General features: G+C 36.8%; 2 protein-coding genes across 7 annotated transcripts; one reads left to right on the top strand and one right to left on the bottom strand.

Moving 5' to 3' along the window:
* The first annotated feature begins 3,937 nt into the window (after positions 1-3,937).
* LOC102784817 (immunoglobulin lambda-1 light chain-like) lies at positions 3,938-12,041 on the top strand. Of its 2 annotated transcripts, none has more exons than XM_087840316.1 (4): positions 3,938-3,977; positions 4,063-4,387; positions 10,982-11,016; positions 11,717-12,041. In XM_087840316.1, exons 1-4 carry the CDS (start codon positions 3,938-3,940, stop codon positions 12,037-12,039), a joined length of 723 nt encoding a protein of 240 aa, XP_087696442.1. In that variant the 3' UTR covers positions 12,040-12,041. The 2 variants fall into 2 exon arrangements, with proteins under 2 accessions (XP_087696442.1, XP_087696443.1); XM_087840317.1 differs by lacking the exons at positions 3,938-3,977; positions 4,063-4,387 and adding exons at positions 7,625-7,664; positions 7,742-8,067 and having other exon boundaries at positions 10,983-11,016.
* Positions 12,042-13,763: 1,722 nt separating this feature from the next.
* On the bottom strand, positions 13,764-18,735 carry LOC118454210 (immunoglobulin lambda-1 light chain-like). 5 transcript variants are annotated; one of them, XM_087840311.1, is made up of 4 exons: positions 18,649-18,735; positions 18,240-18,565; positions 15,184-15,217; positions 13,764-14,292 (listed from the first exon to the last, which is right to left on the bottom strand). In XM_087840311.1, exons 1-4 carry the CDS (start codon positions 18,686-18,688, stop codon positions 13,970-13,972), a joined length of 723 nt encoding a protein of 240 aa, XP_087696437.1. In that variant the 5' UTR covers positions 18,689-18,735; the 3' UTR covers positions 13,764-13,969. The 5 variants fall into 5 exon arrangements, with proteins under 5 accessions (XP_087696437.1, XP_087696439.1, XP_087696441.1 ...); XM_087840313.1 differs by lacking the exon at positions 18,240-18,565 and adding an exon at positions 16,724-17,049; XM_087840315.1 differs by lacking the exons at positions 18,240-18,565; positions 18,649-18,735 and adding exons at positions 16,713-17,049; positions 17,137-17,182 and having other exon boundaries at positions 15,184-15,218.
* Positions 18,736-18,864: the final 129 nt, after the last annotated feature.

Here is an 18,864-nt window from a genome sequence, read left to right as displayed (position 1 = left end):
TGTGAGTAAATGGGAAAATGTGTCACTGTATTATAAATAACATAAGTTTAAGGTTATTAAAATGAACTGTTAAATTTTGGAGAGGGGCACAAAGAGGGAAAAAAACACTCATAAGCACACCATTTTTTTAAATATCTTCTTCCCATCGTTAAAACATAAGTATTTTCTGACATACACGCTATGTAATATTTGAACACTAGAGAGCATCATTTAATAATTCTTCCTGAGTAACAGAGAGAGCAAGTGTCACTGGTTTAAAATATTGCAAATGAATCTTCACACTCAGTTAGTGAAGCATAACCTGTCTGCTCTTCTGTTTTTTCATGTCCATGATGCACCTGCAGGTCTTATAACCTCATGTAGATGAAGTATCAGCTCTCTGTAAAATAAAATGGAACTGCTGTTTACTGGAAATGTTTTAGTTACTACTAGGGGTGCAACGATACACAAAATTCACGGTTCGGTTCGGTTCGATACTTTGGTGTCACGGTTCGATATTTTTTCGATACACAAAAAAATGTTGATGCCTTTTTATTAATTTGTCATTTATTAAATTTTCACGGCTCATTCTGCACCACATCTCTGTGCGTTCATCATTTGTTTAAAGCCAGCTCACCTCCTGCAACCACTTTTCCGAGAATACGCGCTTCTTTTGTGGTTCGGACTCCTGACATTTCTTTGGAGGTGGAGGAACACCAAAGTAATTGCTTAAAGGAGCTTCTTCGACATCTTTAAGAGTTCTAAACAAATGTCTGTCCTCCTCCTGAAAATCTTATGTACGCAAACACGTGTTGCAACTTCTTATCTTGTGCGCGTTTTTTATTTTGACAGCGAATGCGCACCTGCGGACCACTTATGTGCAGCCCTGGTTATTTAGCTTGTCATATTGCAGCCACAGAAATTCTTTTGTCCATGAAACCATAAAGCTGCACTTTCTTTTTGCCTTATAGTCTGATTTGTCATAACTTTTCCGTTTTGTGGTAAGCTTTTCTTTGGCTGTCACTTCTTCACCCTGACCTGTCTTATTTGGCTCAGCAGAACTAAAATATATATATCCTGCTGCTTTTACACACGCACTCACATAAGCTCAGCGATTCTCTGCGCGATCAACCTCTCACATGTTTAAGCTGCAGGAGATTTCACTTGTCATGTTTGCATAGTAAGCTAACGATTGATAAGACGATGTCAGAGGAATTGGTGCGCAAATTATCATCACTCACCAATCAGTGCTATCGCTCTCTATACACAGTTCGCGCGATTGCAAAGTGAAAGCAAAAAACAAGCGCAAATTCAAACGCGATTTCAATATGTCACATATTGACAGTAGCTCACCGATGCCAATGACATAATTACCCAGCTACATTTCCGAAAGAATGCAAAAGCATTGACATATATTTTTCCTTATTACGATAGGCCGACGAGCAGAGCAGGGCAGCCCGACTGGAAAAATCGCTAGCCCCGGGACGTCGGGCTAGCGATTTTGCGAGCCCTGTATCTGATTGAGGAATCACTCATCTTTGGAAAAGAGAGTTTATTACAGAGAAATGTCTCTTTCCAAAATAAAAGCTATACTATACGCTTCTTCTGGGCTATATTCTCAGCAGCATATTAAACATATCAGGTCCCCATAAGGAGAATCATGTGCTAACGGCTGTCTAAATGACTCGGGTAAAGTTTGTATGCGTGCTTGTTGTTTTTGTCTGCTTCCACTTGTCTTTGCACTAGGATGCTATCGGGTAAATGTGCAGTCATATTCGTTGTGTTCCCACTAATGCTGTCAGCCTTAATCTGAAATAAGGTTAACGCCACAACACGGCAAATCTCCGTTAACGAGCTACCGCGGATTGCCCCGTGTGTGGGGCTGGACAGCGTCAACACATTAACGAGCTAACTGCGCTAACACACTAGTTCCCACTCATGTAATTGAGCATTGCGTGGCACATCTGACATACTGTTTTACTTTAGTCCATGACACCCTTACCTTCAGGGTCATACGTCACATGAAGACCAAAATAGTTCCAGACGCCAGATCTGAATGAGGGTGGGGGAGGTTCAATTTGCCATGTTGCAACGAGCTTAACTTCTGTCTAGCTAGCTTGCCCTGCGCTCAGTGAATCTGTGTTCGACTACTCCGCCTAGGCTGCACTGTCGAGTGCAGATCCACTGAGCGCTCAACACAGACAGCACCGTCAGAAGGAAAGTTGATAAAATAAATTAAAAATGTTGTATCGTTCGATACATATGTGTACCGAACCGAAAGCACTGTATCGAACGGTTCAATATCGATACGAGTATCGTTGCACCCCTAGTTACTACCATTTGATCATTCAGAGACAGTTAGCTGAATCCTGTTTGATTTTTGCCTGAACATAACTTTATTTACTGTTATGGAACACTAAATAGAGTCCACTTATGAAATGAAATGTGTTACACCCCAAAACACATAAAAAAGGAAAAATAACGCCCCCGCTCTAGGAAAGACCAATGCTGCCACAGGGTTGCGCTTTCACAATAAACAGATATTTTGTTAATTTCAAAAGGTAGCAAGCATCAAGATGGGCATGGTCAAAACAACAAACAAAGCACTCTAGAAATGAAACAGAACTGACCTACCTATAACGAGAAACCCAAAAGAAAATACTGGCCTCTTACCTGTCTCCCTAACCTAAACAGGAGAAAAAGGTTTTGTCAGGTCACAAATTTTGAAGCTTTTGAATCCAATTAAAATCAAATCACTCATACTGATTCTCTGGAAAAGAGCAGAACAGACTTAGAACAGAGTTTATTAAACATTGTCATATGAACAGCAGAACAGTGCATTTACAGCAAAAATAACACATAGCAATCAACACAAACAAAAGCGAAGCAACCCTGGGGTGTAGAGCCTTAAAGCACAAACAGAAACACATCCAAAAGACAAACAGGAAAGAAGCAGCAGACAAAAGCTACCCAATGCATATTTCACTCATGTTATTTAGGGACAGTGATCCCCCCTCCCATCGTTGGGTATCCTTTCATCCTTTTTTATTTCTCTTCTTCTTTTTGACACTCTTCCACATCCTGATAACACAGAGATAAAGCAAACTCATTATAAACCCACCAAGATAAAGTGGTGGGTTTACATTATCTGCAATACATTATGCAGATAATATTTTGTAGTTTTTCTCTGTCAATTTTTGCAAATTTCTCAAAGCAGAATCATCATAACACTCATTATGCAGTTCTGACAAACAGTTAGGGCATTTTTTATGACACAGACTCACCTGTGCACAGGACACCCCAACAATTAAAAAAAAACAAAACAACCTTTTCACATTCGCCAAAACACAAATAACATCGTCAGCTTTTATTATTATTGTACTGTAGCATATGTCTGATCAAAAACTGTGAAGGTTCTCAGTCATCCAGGTCATCTTCTTTCCAAGCTTCTTAGAATTTGATCAAAAACATGCTAATTGTGAATATGATTTCAAGCCACAGACAAAATTGAAAAAAAAGACAAAGACAAAATTGAAAAAAATGAGACTACACAAATTCATTTGGCATTACAGTTCAGTAATTTCACTAACTCTTGCTTAACTAAAATTCAGTCAAAATAAAACAAGACTGCATCAAACTCAGAGTTATGATCTCATTTGTTATGAAAGAATATATATATATGAATATAAACCAGATACACTGATTAAGTACTTTATTTTTTGAAGAGTAAATTCAAAGATATGAAATCACTGAGATTAAAACAATAATGCTCATATAAAGACAATGTTCACTGTATGAAATTATCAATAATTTATTTCTATAAATAAAAGCTGTTTTGCCGAATCTCCTCCTCTTTTACTTCTGCTCCTCTGTGTCTTTATAAGCTTCAGTATCTCTTCTCTTCTCACTACAGCACCTCTCATCTTTCAGCTGGACAGTTTCACCACCTAATATCATCATGTTGGGAACCCTCTGTGCTCTCATCACTGCTCTAACGTGTAAGATTTTCTATTCACATTTATATAACAGTTTGTATATTTTGAGATAAATCTTTCACTCATTTATTTCTGTGTTTCCTGGCAGATGGTGATGCAGTGATAGTTTTGACCCAGACTCCTGCTGTCCACACAGTTTCTCCAGGTCAAGAAGCTGTTCTCAACTGCAACATAGAGAGATATGACGGGAATTATATTAACTGGTATAAACAAGTTCCTGGAGGGATTCCTCAGTATGTTCTAAGATTTCTCCATTCTAGCAGCTCACTCAGCTTTGGAACAGGATTCTCCTCAGACAGATTCAACTCTAAATCCTCATCAAACATTGATTACCAGTTCATTATCAAGCGAGCAGAGACAGGAGACTCTGCAGTGTATTACTGTCAGACATGGGATGACTCTGCCAGTGCAGCTGTACCACAGTGACTTAGACAGTGACAAAAACCTCCTCATTATTACTTCTGCTTTTTCAGACTCTTTCCCTTACTGATTATAGATTCATCAAGAAAATTCTAAAGAAAACGTATGGTGTTATTTTTGTGCCACTATTCTGAGCGCACGTAAATAAAAACGCACCACCTTCAGATAATGTGTTTTTAAATACCGGATTGCTAGTTTTTTCTTCTTAAGTTAAAAGTATGAAAAGGAAAACAATGAAACATATTCACACATTATCAGATAAATCAAAATTCAATTTCTCTCATTCAATTTGGTGCAATTCTCACAGCAGAAAGGTCATTCTGACCAGTCTACATGCTTTGCTCAAAACAGTGATAAATGATCATTTCCCCAGCCTGAAGACCAATTCATTAAAATGTTTAGTTTTTTGTTTAGTTTTGAGATAGAATAATAGAATAGAATAGAATAAACCTTTATTATCCCACAAATGAGAAATGAGGTTTAAATATTTCTTTTAAGGAATAGGAACACCTTTTTAGACAGCGCATCTTGAAACAAGAGAATTTACACTCGTTCCATTGGCAGATTTTTTCACTTGTTCCAAGCTTTTGTTCTCTTCCTGCCCAGCATGCACCTGCAGGTCTTAGTTCTCAGGTCTCATTCATAACCTCATGAGAAATGTTGAAATACAGAGAGCTGAAGCTGAAATTTTGCACTTAATATCACTTGTTGAGGAACTTTGTGTTAGGGTACCTGGGTCATCGACCAGGAGTTTTTTAGTTTTGCATTACTATTGAGCTTTGATTTTGATTTTGTTTATCATTTCTAGTCTTTTGGTTTCTTTGTTGGAGTTCTCTGCCTCATGGTTTATGTCTCTGTGTTCCATAGTTGCTCTGTCTCCCCTGTCAGCTGCATCCCCTTGTCAAGTCCACGTGTCTGTGTTATGTTTCCTGTTTTACTTTGAAAGTCCATGTCGCATGTTTATGTATCTGGTTTTGCTTCCCTTGTCTTGTTAGCCCTGATTTGTCCCAGCTGTGTTTCCCTCCTGTCTCCCACTCCCTGATGGCTCCATCTCTGTATTAAGCCCTGTGTTTTCTTTGGTCTGTGTCGCAATCTCCATTCTCCCATGCTGTCCGTCTACCTGCCCGCTGGCCAGCCGGCCGGGCGTATTCCCAGTTTAGCCAGCCTTCAGTTTTTGTCACTCAGTAATAAATCTTTGCTTTAAGTCTGCACTTTTGGATCCATCATTCCTCCTGTCCTGCCTGCACACAGCCTAAACATGACACTTTGAAATATAATTTAAAATAGCCAAATTTAAATATAACCAATCAGAATTTTTTTTTTATTTATTACTTTTTATTTAGCTTATTTATAGTTTTATTTATTTATTTTTTTTGTTCATAACAATGAAGGAAATAGCATCTCCGTCAGCTGTCATGATACAACTGCTGTGACAGATTTTGACATAATTATATCATTTTTATTTTGCTGCTGAATCTTAATTGTTTATCACAGGGTGGGAATTTCAAGCTGCAAACTGCTTCTGTTTTTAAAAAACTGTTTTTATACATTACATTTTAAACAGGCCCATCTTATTTACAGATATTTAGTTATTTAATTAGATGATCCCACTGTTGTGCAAAGTCACCACAAAGTTTGACATGTGAGAGAATAACATTCTGTGAAAATGATTTTTTACAGAGCTAAAGCTGAAATTGTAAACTTTATGTTGCAGAATATGCTAATCTAATTACAGTTTTTAAATACAATACAAGTTAAAAGTATAAAATATAACCAACCATTCAAAAATAATTATAAAAACTATATATACAAGACATATTATTATTGTTAATAATATTAATAACACAGGCAAGCGAAAAAAAGAAAACTCCAATGCTCCTCCTCCTGTTAGTTGTATTAAATAGCTCCTCCACCATCATCTCTCCACTCAGTTCTCAGCCCACTCAGACAACATGCTGGTGACTCTCTGTGCTCTCATCACTGCTCTAACATGTAAAGAGTCTAAAATATACTGAAGAATAGACTTCATGTTACAGTTAAATGTAAGTGTGTTTCTCTTGACTCCATGTCTTTTTGTTGTTTGCAGGTGTGAGTGGTGTGACGGTGCTGACACAGAAACCTCCTGTTTTATCAGTGAGGAAAGGAGAGACAGCCACCATGGACTGTAACCTGGGGACTGTTACTGGCTATGTTGCTGCCTGGCATAAACAGATTCCAGGAGGAAGTCCTCAGTTTGTGCTGTATTTTCATTATAGCAATAGTGGTCCAACCTATGGCTCTGGGTTCTCCTCTTCAAAATTCACATCCACTCATCAGTCAACAACAGATTATCGTTTGATCATCAAGAATGTGGAGGAGGGAGACTCTGCAGTCTATTACTGTCAGACATGGGACGGCTCTGCTAGCAGTGGGGTATCACAGTGATTTACACTGTGACAAAAACCTCCTCACAGATACTTCTGCTTTTTGATGCTCTTTCACATGCTGAAAAAAAGACACATCCGAGAAACACACTGAAATCCCACCACCTCCAAATACTGCGTTATTTGTTTTGTTTTTTAAATTAATTTTAATCTTCATCATTGAAAATATGAATAAAGCAAGCAGAGGAATATAGAGATATTATTCAGCCAAAACATGTCAGAAGTGGACTAATACTGTATATAACTAAAAGTTATCTATAAGTAATAGAAATTTAGTAAACACCAGTCTCAGCTCTTAAATAGTGATGACTATACATCAGGCAGAAATAAATATAAGACGAGAAGAAAACGTGTGATGTGTGAGGATAAGGGCATTTGCATTTAAATTACAACTGTTCTGAATTTGTTGAGACTTGTTCTACCTCATGTTCTTATAAACGTTACTGTTTATTCTTTTCACATAAGTCCTGCTCACATTTCAGCTAGAAAGAGATTGGTGTTAACACCTAAAACTGTCAATAATCAGTTACATAATATTTATTCCCTTTACAACAATATTTTCATGAGCAATATGTCATGACAGCCATAAGTGTGTCGGTTGAACATGAGCCAGAAACATTTAATTGATGTTATTTGCGTTATAAATGATTTTTTATTCTATGAATGAAAATCATTTTGTTGAATCTCCTCCTCCTTTGGTTTGCCTCTCCTCTGTGTCTTTAAGTGTCAGTATCGCTTCACTTCTCACTACAATCCCACTTACATCTCAGTAAACAGTAAAGATCATTTACACCTCACACTGACAACATGCTGTGGATCCTGTGCACTCTCATCACTGCTCTAACATGTAAGATCTTCTGTTTTAGGATGTATATTTTTGGAGGTAAACCTTTCATTCATGTTTTTGTGTGTGTTTCCTGGCAGATGTTGATGCAGTGATCGTGTTGACCCAAACACCTGCTGTCCACACAGTTTCTTCAGGTCAACAAGTTGTTCTCAACTGCAACATAAAGAGAGATAATAGGAATTATGTTAAATGGTATAAACAAGTTCCTGGTGAGGCTCATCAATATGTTCTCAGATTTCTCCATTCTAGCAGCTCACTTGAATTTGGAAATGGATTCTCCTCGGACAGATTCAACTCTAAATCCTCATCAAACATTGATTACCAGTTCATTATCAAGCGAGCAGAGACAGGAGACTCTGCAGTGTATTACTGTCAGACATATGATGACTCTGCTTCTGCGTACATATCACAGTGATTCAGGCTGTGACAAAAACCTCCTCAGTATTACTTCTGCTTTTAGAAACGCTTTCATATGCAGATAATATATATATCCAGTGAACTAAGTGTAACCCACTATCTTTAGACTGTGTTTTTAAACACTGGAATGTTGTTGGTGTTTTTTTTTTTTTAATTCATTTTAACCTTGATTATTAAAAGTATTAAAAGAAAAGTACTGAAAAATACATTTCATTCACTAACATTGGCCCAAATTATAATATGTAAAAACACATAAACCAAACTATCCAACATACGGTATTTTATGTTTTTGCAAGTTATTTTTAAATAATAAAGACTTTATAGACTACTCTCAGCTCTTTCATGGTTATAATTGTTTAATTGTTACATTCCAGCTGCAGTAAATGTGACAGTAACCAGATTGCACAAATTCTATCTGTCAGACAGAACGAATCAATAGAAATATACACTGGATTCATCAAAAACACATTTTTAAATAGAGAAGCAAATTCTCATTTCATATATAGATGTGTTTATGATGTTTGTCTTAATTGTACACACATTTATATTTAATGTGTACATGTTCTGATTTTGACATGGTTACATATATAAATGTTGATGTTTTTGCTTTTGAAAATGTAATAACAATTTTTTTTAACCTTTCTAGTTGGTTTTTCCTCATTTCCCTCATTAACAAGAAACTTGTGTTGCTGAAGTGTGCCAAGAACAAAGGTGCTGCTAAGAAAGATATCCATCTCTGTCTGGGTGTTTTATAATAGTTCAGACAGATTTAGTACCATATAATGAACCTTCATGTTAGACGTTTATAAGCCAGAAAGTAAATCTAGAAAATTGAAGACAAGAACACTAGAGATTTCATTATTTTATCTTTTGTCAATAACATTATTTATGTAAGTCAGGTCTTTAAAATATGACCATGAACTAGTAACACTGAAGGTGTGATTTACTACACTAAGTGTAAATACAGTTGAGATTGAAATAACTCCATTATAGATACAGAGAGACTTCACTAAAACATAATTAGGTCACAAATTTTTATAATTACACATTAGTAAGCATTAGTAAGGTACTGATAAAAAATATTAGTCATTTACCAGTCAAAAGTTTTAGAACACCCCAATTTTTCCAGGTATTTATTGCAATTTAAGTCACTCAAGTCCAATGAATTGCTTGAAATGGTAGTGGTGAACTGCCAGAGGTTAAAAAAAAAAGTAAGGTTACCCAAAACTGAAAATAATGTACATTTCAGAACTATACAAAAAGGCAAAGGCACAGGAAACACAGCAATGGATCAGTGGAAGTTGATCAAGCCTTGAAAGCTGGTGCTACTAATTCCTACAGGTGTTCCAACCTTTCTGAATTACTTACAACCAGTGTTGGGAAGGTTACTTTTACAATGTATTCCACTACAGCAGGGGTGGGCAATTCCAGGCCCCGTGGGCCAGTGTCCTGCAGGTGATGGCATAAGATGTCCTTACATCTTATGCCATCAGCTTGCCCTAGGTCACGGTTTCCTTCCACATATGGCTTTGCAAAAATTGCATAAAAAGCGCTTGCAGGAACAAAAACATAATATTCCAGAAACACGCTTTGCCGATCCGATCAGCTGTTCGTAACACTTCCCACATTGAAATACGAACTATCGCATGTCCGCCATTACCTGCCTGAAACTGGAAGTGACGTCATTTTTGCAGAAAATGTAGTTTTTTACTTGTAGGCCTTATAATAATAATAATGGATTGGATTTATGTAGCGTTTTTCAAAGCACCCAAAGCGCTTTACAATGCCACTATTCATTCACTCTCACATTCACACACTGGTGGAGGCAAGCTACATATACTGGTGTTTTTAAAAGTCATGTTTGACTTTGCTCCTTTGTCACCGATTCTGTTCATAATTTTTATGGACAGGATTTCTAGGCGCAGCCAAGTGGCGGAGGGCTTTCACTTCGGTGGTCTCAGAATCTCATCTCTGCTTTTCGCGGATGATGTGGTCCTGTTGGCTTGGCAGAGAGAAGCTGTGGGTAGTGACCGAAAGAACGAGATTGCGAATACAAGCGGCGGAAATGAGCTTCGTCCAAAGGGTGGCTGGCCTCTTCCTTAGAGATAGGGTGAGAAGTTCGGCTATTCGGGAGGGGCTCAGAGTAGAGCCGCTGCTCCTCCACATCGAAAGGAGCCAGCTGAGGTGGTTCGGGCATCTGAAAAGGATGCCTCCTTTGGCGCCTCCTGGGGTTGGTGTTCCGGGCATGTCCCACCGGGAGGAGGCCCCGGGGCAGACCCAGGACAAGCTGGAGAGATTATATCTCTCGGCTGGCCTGGGAACGCCTTGGTGTTCCCCAGGATGAGCTGGAGGAGGTGGCTGGGGAGAGGGAGGTCTGGGCTTCTCTGCTGCCCCTGCGACCCGGCCCCGGATAAAGCGGAAGAAGATGGATGGATGGATGTTTAACTTCATGCTTTTCTGAATAGTTTCTGGGATGCTTAGAACACAAATTGCACTGCTGGAAATAGGTTATTTTGATGCACGTGCTGTTTTCTTTGCAAATTTGCATTATAGGATTGTTTTTCGTTTTTTCTGCAGTATATAAAAATTGGTGTATCTCAAAAATGAAACTATGGGCTATAACTGTTGATGTATAGCAACTTGAAATGCTCCCAAAAATGACACTACAGCATCTGGCGGACTTGGTTCTATGGTAGGTCTTAAAGGGTTAAGGAATTTTTAATCATTAAAAAGTATATTGGAAAACATTATATCATTGTTGTGAAATATAAGCAGACTGATGAGGTGCATGATATGTTGACAGTGAAAGTTGGCCTCAGCAGGACGTTTCAGTTCCTCTCCCCTCATCAGTGACAGTCAGGAGGTTTTTGTACAGCCATGTATACAAACTGAATCACTGTGGTATTCGGACAAGGCACCAAGCTGATTGTGACAAGTAAGTGCTGTTTAAATTGATCCTGAAACATTAGAAGATTTCCGATAGTTTACTGAAAAGTTCTTAATTTAATATTTTTATTGTTCATAATCTTTTTTTATATATTTATAGTATCTGATGCAGAGCCAACTCGTATTTTATACGTTAGACATGATTATGAGTTGTATTAAAATCAAGAAATGTTTTCAATCAATTTAAAAAAATGTTGTTTACTGAAAAAGTGAAAAATTTTGTCATTCAATCTTGCTATTTTCAAAGCATTTTAATTTTTAAAGAATGCATAAGTCTATGTTGTCTTTTCTCATTAAGAGTTTTACCTAATTTAAACATTAATGTAAAGTACAAAATTTAAAAATATCTGGCTTTAAACCTGTCACCTTTGAAATTGAAGGGAATGACTTGCATTGTATAGCATATGATTGCTTGACATATCCTCCAGAATTAAATTAAATTCTCTTTAATGTAAAATTAGGGCTTAATTTAGTTTTGTTTTATTTTTTTGACAGTTTTTAAAACCAGTTGAAAATGTGTGATTACCTGTTTATTTATTTGTTTTTACAGATAAACTGTTTATATTGTTTGATTTTTACGGAATGTATCTTTATTCTGTATTAAATCTTGTTGATTTTTTCACTACTTCTACTTTTATTACTTCAGTTCTGTTTTTCCTGAACATCTTTCATCCTTCATGTATTTTCAGGCTCCAGCCTCCCTCCTCCTGTCCTGACAGTCTTCCCTCCGTCCAGTGCTGAGCTCCAGTCCAACACAGCTTCTCTGGTCTGTCTGTCCAGTCAGTCTGTGCCTTTTGCAGATGTGAGCTGGTTGGCTGCTGGGAGTCCAGTGAGCAGTGGGATCTCTACCAGCACTGCTGTTCAGAGACCCGACCAGACTTACCAAATCAGCAGCTCTCTGACCATCCAGACATCAGACTGGAACATGGATAAGCTTTATACATGTAAAGTGTCTTTGGGCTCACAGACTTCAGAGAAAACCATCAAGAAGTCAGAATGTCCCACTGAATAGTCAAGGATCAGAATTTTAAGGCATTTAAATTCAGCTTTTTCACTATTTGTGCTGTTTGCTTATTGCAAAACTGATATTTTAGAAATCAGAATAAAGCAAAAGGTTCACATCATTTGTTCATTTGCATTTTCATGAACAGATATTTGCAGTTGTTATGCATTAAATCAATAAAAGCATCGGTTTAAAAATCACTGTTTCCTTGTTCTAAAATTAAAAAAAATTCTTACACTGTTTCACTGAGGGGCACACAGAGGAAAACGATCCATTTATAAGCACATAATTTTTAAAATGTTTTTCGTCATAATTAAAACATAAAGTCATTCTGAAATGCATGCTGTGAGGCATTTGTACACTAGAGAGCATCACTTCATAATTTTACCTGAGTACAGAGAGAAAAAGTGTCACTGGTTTGAAATGTTGGTTTGAGAATTGCAGATAAATCTTCACACTCAGTTAGTGATGCGTCAACTCTCAACTCCTCCCTCTCTTCCTGCCCTGTATGCACCTGCAGATCTCAGCATTTTATTTATAACTACACATGTAAATTAAGATGTACCAGCTCTCTGTAAAATAAAATGGAAGCTGCTTAATGGAAATTTTTTATTACTAAAATCTGGTTATTCAGAAACAGTCAGCTGAATACTCTTTCATTGGTACAAACTTACCTTTATGTATTGATTAAAAAGACTAAAGAGAGTCCATTGCTGTGCTTTTTCTTATCACTTTTTCTTCCTGACATTTGTGCTGCTGTAACAAGTGAATCTCCCCAGTGTAGTAATAATAAAGCCCATGTCTATTTATATCTGTCTGACTTAACTTATATAACCTGACCCACTGCCATATGCAGGTTTGCTTTGGAAGTTTTTTGACTTTTGAAAGTCTTGTCATTATTATATGTATTTTTTCAGGACTTTTATGGTTTCTTTTTACTGTTGCATCTTATTGCTTTTCTCTATGTGGGCAATTCAAACACAAAGCTGTTTATTATTTCCTTTTCTTTTAAAAGTCACCATCAACTGTCTTTTAGATGTCACATTAATGCCTTTGGGGGTTTTTTGAGTAAGGACATCCAGCATCAAAGTCTGCCAAGTCTAACAAGCAGAGCTCATTGCTACGCCACACCTTGTGATTTCAGTAGCAGCCAAAAGCACTGCTGATTTAAAAACAACAAATGCATTCTTTATTTTCTGACATTTGATTTGCTGCATGTCATCAAATGGTTTAACAATTAAAAAAGAAAAGTGCCCCAAACGTTGCTCATTAACTTTAATATACAAGGATGATCTACAGAAAGCTGAAGCTGAATTTCTGCACTTGTGACATCTCTTGTTAATGAACTTCAGAATGCTTGTCAGGGTCCCCGAGCAGTTATGAATTATATTGTGTTATGTATATGTATTTGTTATTATGTATGAGGTAGTATGAGGCCTGTCAAGCAGCGTTTTTATATGAAAATAAATTTACATTTGAGAATGTTTTCAGTCGGAGACAGTCCCCTCTTACTTGACACTTAGAATCTCACCACTTGATTTGCATAAAACTCTAAATACAGACAAGAAGCCTGCAGGTGCATCCTGGAAATAGAGAGAAGGAGGTGTACAATAGATGATGCCTCACTGACAGTCAAAGAAAATTCAGTTTCATTTAATACTCATCTTTTTTCAAACCTCTTTACTATTGCAGGTAAGTTAAACTAGAACAACAAATATGACAAAAAGGGGAAATACAAGATGCACATCAATCATTTTGTTACAATATTTTTTTATTATTATTTTGCTGAATAAACATATAGCAAAGGCCAGTAGAGCACATAAATCAAACAGTCACAACAGTAACTGCTCGTATTTTATAACATGAAAATGAGCAGTAAACAAATGCCAGAAGCATTAAAGAGCCAGATAGATGTTAAATGCTGATTCTGACCCTTCTACTACTCAGTGGGACATTCTGACTTCTTGATGGTTTTCTCTGAAGTCTGCGAGCCCAAAGACACTTTACATGTATAAACCTTATCCATGTTCCAGTCTGATGTCTGGATGGTCAGAGAGCTGCTGATTTGGTAAGTCTGGTCTGGTCTCTGAACACCAGTGCTGGTAGAGATCCCACTGCTCACTGGACTCCCAGCAGCCAACCAGCTCACATCTGCAAAAGGCACAGACTGACTGGACAGACAGACCAGAGAAGCTGTGTTGGACTGGAGCTCAGCACTGGACGGAGGGAAGACTGTCAGGACAGGAGGAGAGAGGCTGGAGCCTGAAAATACATGAAAGACATTCAGAAACATTGAAATAAATCAATTAAATACTAGAAAAGTTTTTAAGAAAAGAACTGTGTAAGAGACAGCAGTGGATGAATATAATTTATCTGTTATTATAAATGATAACTTATTGTAGCCATGAAAAATATCTCATCTGCCAAATTAGAACCAATCCTCTATAGCAGCTGAGATTTCATGTACAAACACACAAACAAGAAAACCATTTCAGGTTATGTCCTACAACATCATCATGAACTAATTTACTATAAAATAATAAAATTGCATAAATTGAACAAACTAATATCTTCCAGTAAAACTATAAATAAATAGTATCTAAAGCAGTAGAAATGTTACATTTCAAACACATAAACATTTACATCAGTCAGTATTTTTTAGTCTGAAACTCTTTAGTGTGAAATAAAACAATACCATCTATGATAAACGTTAAACGGAATACAGTTAGTTCTAAAACTGAACCAGATTAAGGTCAGAATGTTAACTTTAATTTAGTGTTTTGCCTTTTTGAGATTTGACTTTTAGATCAGTTACTACTAATCAGGACTGAATTATTCTCACATTTTGTCTTTAAACAATGTCTCATCAAAGTTCAATAATACTGTTGCTTCATAGGAATGACAGAGATCAATATCTGCCTCTAATCACAAAGTTAAAGAATTACATTCAACAGCATTCAAGCATTTCAAGCCTCATCTAAGAGGCTTTCTCAGTTCTGAAGAAACAAATTGAAGAAGAATCTTGTATTTGAAGGCTCATTAGAATATTAATAATTAATGATTAAAAATCTGAAACATAATATATCGAAACATAAACACTGAATAATATTAAGAAAATCTCTCCCACTTTATAATCAGTTTAAAAGTACTTACTTGTCACAATCAGCTTGGTGCCTTGTCCGAATACCACAGTGATTCAGTTTGTATACATGGCTGTACAAAAACCTCCTGACTGTCACTGATGAGGGAAGAGGAACTGAAACATCCTGTTGAGGCCAACTTTCACTGTCATCTTTATTTTCCCCTCATCAGTTTGCTTATATTTCATAACACATTGAATGACTGAGCTTTTACTTTACTGTCACATTCAAGTTTGTTTTTCTTTTTCCTTTTTTTAAGTCCAAATCAGATTGAGATGTGAGCAACGCAGTTTTTCTCATGTCTTTATCCACATCTGCATCACACAGTACATTTGTAACTTGTTATTCATAAGACTAAGCTGAAGCAGTGGATAAGATTTATTATCTCACACTTTAACTTTCTGATTTCATTCAGATATAAAATCAATCATGGTTAGATGTTAAAGCTGAAAGTATCATGCTACTGGGTCTGGAAGCCAGCGTGTTGTGTTTTTGATTAGTTTGATTAGTTATACAATTACATAATTTCCCTAGGGATTAATAAAGTATGCTGATTCTGATTAGTTATGTTTTGATTTGTTGGTTTTCATGGTTTTATTCCCATTATTGTTTTCTGCTTATGTTACATTCTTAGTTATAGTCCTTGGGTTTCTGTTACCTTCCCTTCCCTGTGTTCCATGTTTCATGTTTAGTTACTCTTCTCTCTGTGCTCCATGTTCACTTTTCCCTGTCAGCCATGTCTCCTTATCTGTCTGTAAGTCTCCGTGCCTTTTTTGTATTTCCTGTTTTACTTTGGCGGTGTTATGTCCTGTGTTCAGTGTTTTCAGTCTTGCTTCCTCCCCGTCCTTGTTATGTCAGATTAGTCCACCTGTGTTTCCCTCCTGTTTCCCATTCCCTCGTTACCCCCTGTTATATTTAAACCCAGTGTTGTTTTTTTTATTGCAGTTGTTGTGCTCCCTGTACATTCATTGGTTTCTTGTGATTCATTAATTTGGATCCTTCATTCTGCCTGCCACACAGCCACACATGACAGAAAGGTTCACAGTATGTGCCAGTCAAGTAATTTCAGCCATCCTTTATTATTTTGGAATTCTAAGGTAAAAAGAAGATTTGTCAAACCGTGTAGTAACATCTCATAACTGTTTAAATATCACAAAAACAAGAATGAATGGTTGTTTGCAAATATGATAACTTAGAAACTGTTGACAGTGAGTATAAAAAGCAAGAGAAATATATAAGTGTTTCCACCTTCAAATTTGAGCAGATGAGTCTTCAAAACAATAACTATAACTCATATCATCAGTGTTTCTGGTTCATAATCATTTTTATATGTCTGACATAAAAAATGTTCATATAAAATATATTAGTTAATCATATGGTGGAACAACGTTAGTGCAGTCTGATGTTTGTCGATAAAAATAACATTTATTTAATAATACTTTCTTTAGGTGGTGAGTGTACACTGATGTCTTAGTTATCAGTATGTGTAAAAATCTCAAAAAGGAGAAGTAACAGTGAGGAGGTTTTTGTCACAGTATAAATCACTGTGATACGAACTCATCGACAGAGTTGTCATGTGTCTTACAGTGATAGACTGCAGAGTCTCCCTCCACCACATTGTTGATGATCAAACGATAATCTGTTGTTGACTGATGAGTGGATGTGAATTTTGGAGCAGAGAACCCAGAGCCATAGGTTGGAGAACTCCAGCTATGATAAAACCTCAGCACAAACTGAGGAACCTCTCCTGGAATCTGTTTATACCACCGAGCATTACTGCCAGTAACAGTCCCCAGGTTACAGTCCATGGTGGCTGTCTCTCCTTTCCTCACTGATAGAACAGGAGGTTTCTGTGTGAGCACCGTCACACCACTCACACCTACAAACAACAAGAAGACATGAAGTCAAGAGAAACAGACTAATAAATCTTTCTTGAGGTCTGATTGGACGCATAAGTCCTCTTTACATGTTAATGCAGTGATCAGAGTACAGAGAGTCAGCAGCATGTTGTCGATGTGAGCTGAGAATTGACAATAAAATGTGAAGAAAATGTGCTGGTTGAGCCATTTAATATAACCAGGAGAAGGAGGAGCTGGGAATCTCTCTCTCTCTCTCTCTTTCACTCTCTCTCTCTCTCTCTCTCTCTCTCTCTCTCTCTCTCTCTCTCTGCTTCTCTATATCTCTTTCTTTCTGGATTGTTTCCTTTATTAAATTCTATTAAATTATCTATCATTTCTGATTTAACTACATATCTTTTTACCACTGCCACTAGATTGAGCCTTCACATTTATCATTCAATGAAATCAAGTAGAGATTTAAGCTTTTGCTTAGTATGGACCATTCTTTTGTAAAGTTTATATATCTGAAATAAAAGGAAGCTGGTAAAACTCATATAAAAAAGCAATACTGCCATTACTGTGACTATGACTAATGCAAACTGGTGGTAACATTGAAACAGGAGTTTCAGGTGCATTGAAAGACTTTAAACATTGGGGGCTTTGTACAGCGCTGACATCTTTTGGAGTTTCTCTTAATAACAGCACCTTTTTAATTAAAAGGTTATTTATCATATTTTATTGTCAAATTAATATAATTATAGATATATAAAATATCAACCAATATGTACTGCCTAGAGCTTGATGTCACAGAATGATACTGAAATAAACAAACAGTGAAATTTGATTTCTTCTTGTTTGTTACTATTTGTTATTTTAAGCAACAGGAGTAAAACCTTCAGAAAAACAAGTGAAAATGTTGATGAAGTATTCATATGTGAGACAGTATGCTGACAGTACTTTGTTCAATTTTTAAATTTTCTGATTCATCAAAACTAATTTAAGAGCAATATATGACTGACTTTTTTGTGTGTATTAGTGAATCATATCGTGAAACAACATTGTTGTATTCTGACATTTGTTAATAAAAATAACATTTATTTAAAAAGGCTTTCTGTGGGTGGTGAGTGTACACTGAGCTTTCACTTATGTCTTTGTTATCAGTATGTGTAAATCTCAAAAAGCAGAAGTAACAGTGAGGAGGTTTTTGTCACACTGTAAATCACTGTGATACATGCTCATTAACAGAGCTGTCCCATGTATGGCAGTAATAGACTGCAGAGTCTCCCTCCTCCACATTGCTGATTATCAAACGATAATCTTTTGTTGACTGATGAGTGGATGTGAATTTTGGAGCAGAGAACCCAGAGCCATAGCGTGGAGAACTCCAGCTATGATAAAACCTCAGCACATACTGAGGACTTCCTCCTGGTATCTGTTTATACCACCGAGCAGACTGGTCAGTAACAGTCCCCAGGTTACAGTCCATGGTGGCTGTCTCTCCTTTCCTCACTGATAAAACAGGAGGTTTCTGTGTCAGCACCATCACACCACTCACACCTGCAAACAACAAGAAGACATGGAGTCAAGAGAAACACACTGATATTAGTATATATGTGTGCAATATAAGTCAAAGTGTTTACATGTTAGAGCAGCGATGAGAGCACAGAGAGTCACCAACATGTTCTCACTGTTTGACGAAAGATAGACTTGCAGCTGTGAAACGACTGTACTGCTTTTGTTGGATGAAGAGGGGAGGTGCTGGAGGAGCAATTTTATAAAACAACTAACAAGAGGAGGAGCTTCAAAAATGTATATGCAACATTTTTTTTGTCTTTACTATATTTATGTCTATTTGT

The sequence above is a fragment of the Neolamprologus brichardi genome, chromosome 4 (assembly GCF_056152115.1).
Source record: "Neolamprologus brichardi isolate AB-2024 chromosome 4, ASM5615211v1, whole genome shotgun sequence".
Taxonomy (NCBI): domain Eukaryota; kingdom Metazoa; phylum Chordata; class Actinopteri; order Cichliformes; family Cichlidae; genus Neolamprologus; species Neolamprologus brichardi.
The sequence above is the reverse complement of the archived record's forward strand: the minus strand, read 5'-3'. Positions and strand labels throughout refer to the sequence as shown.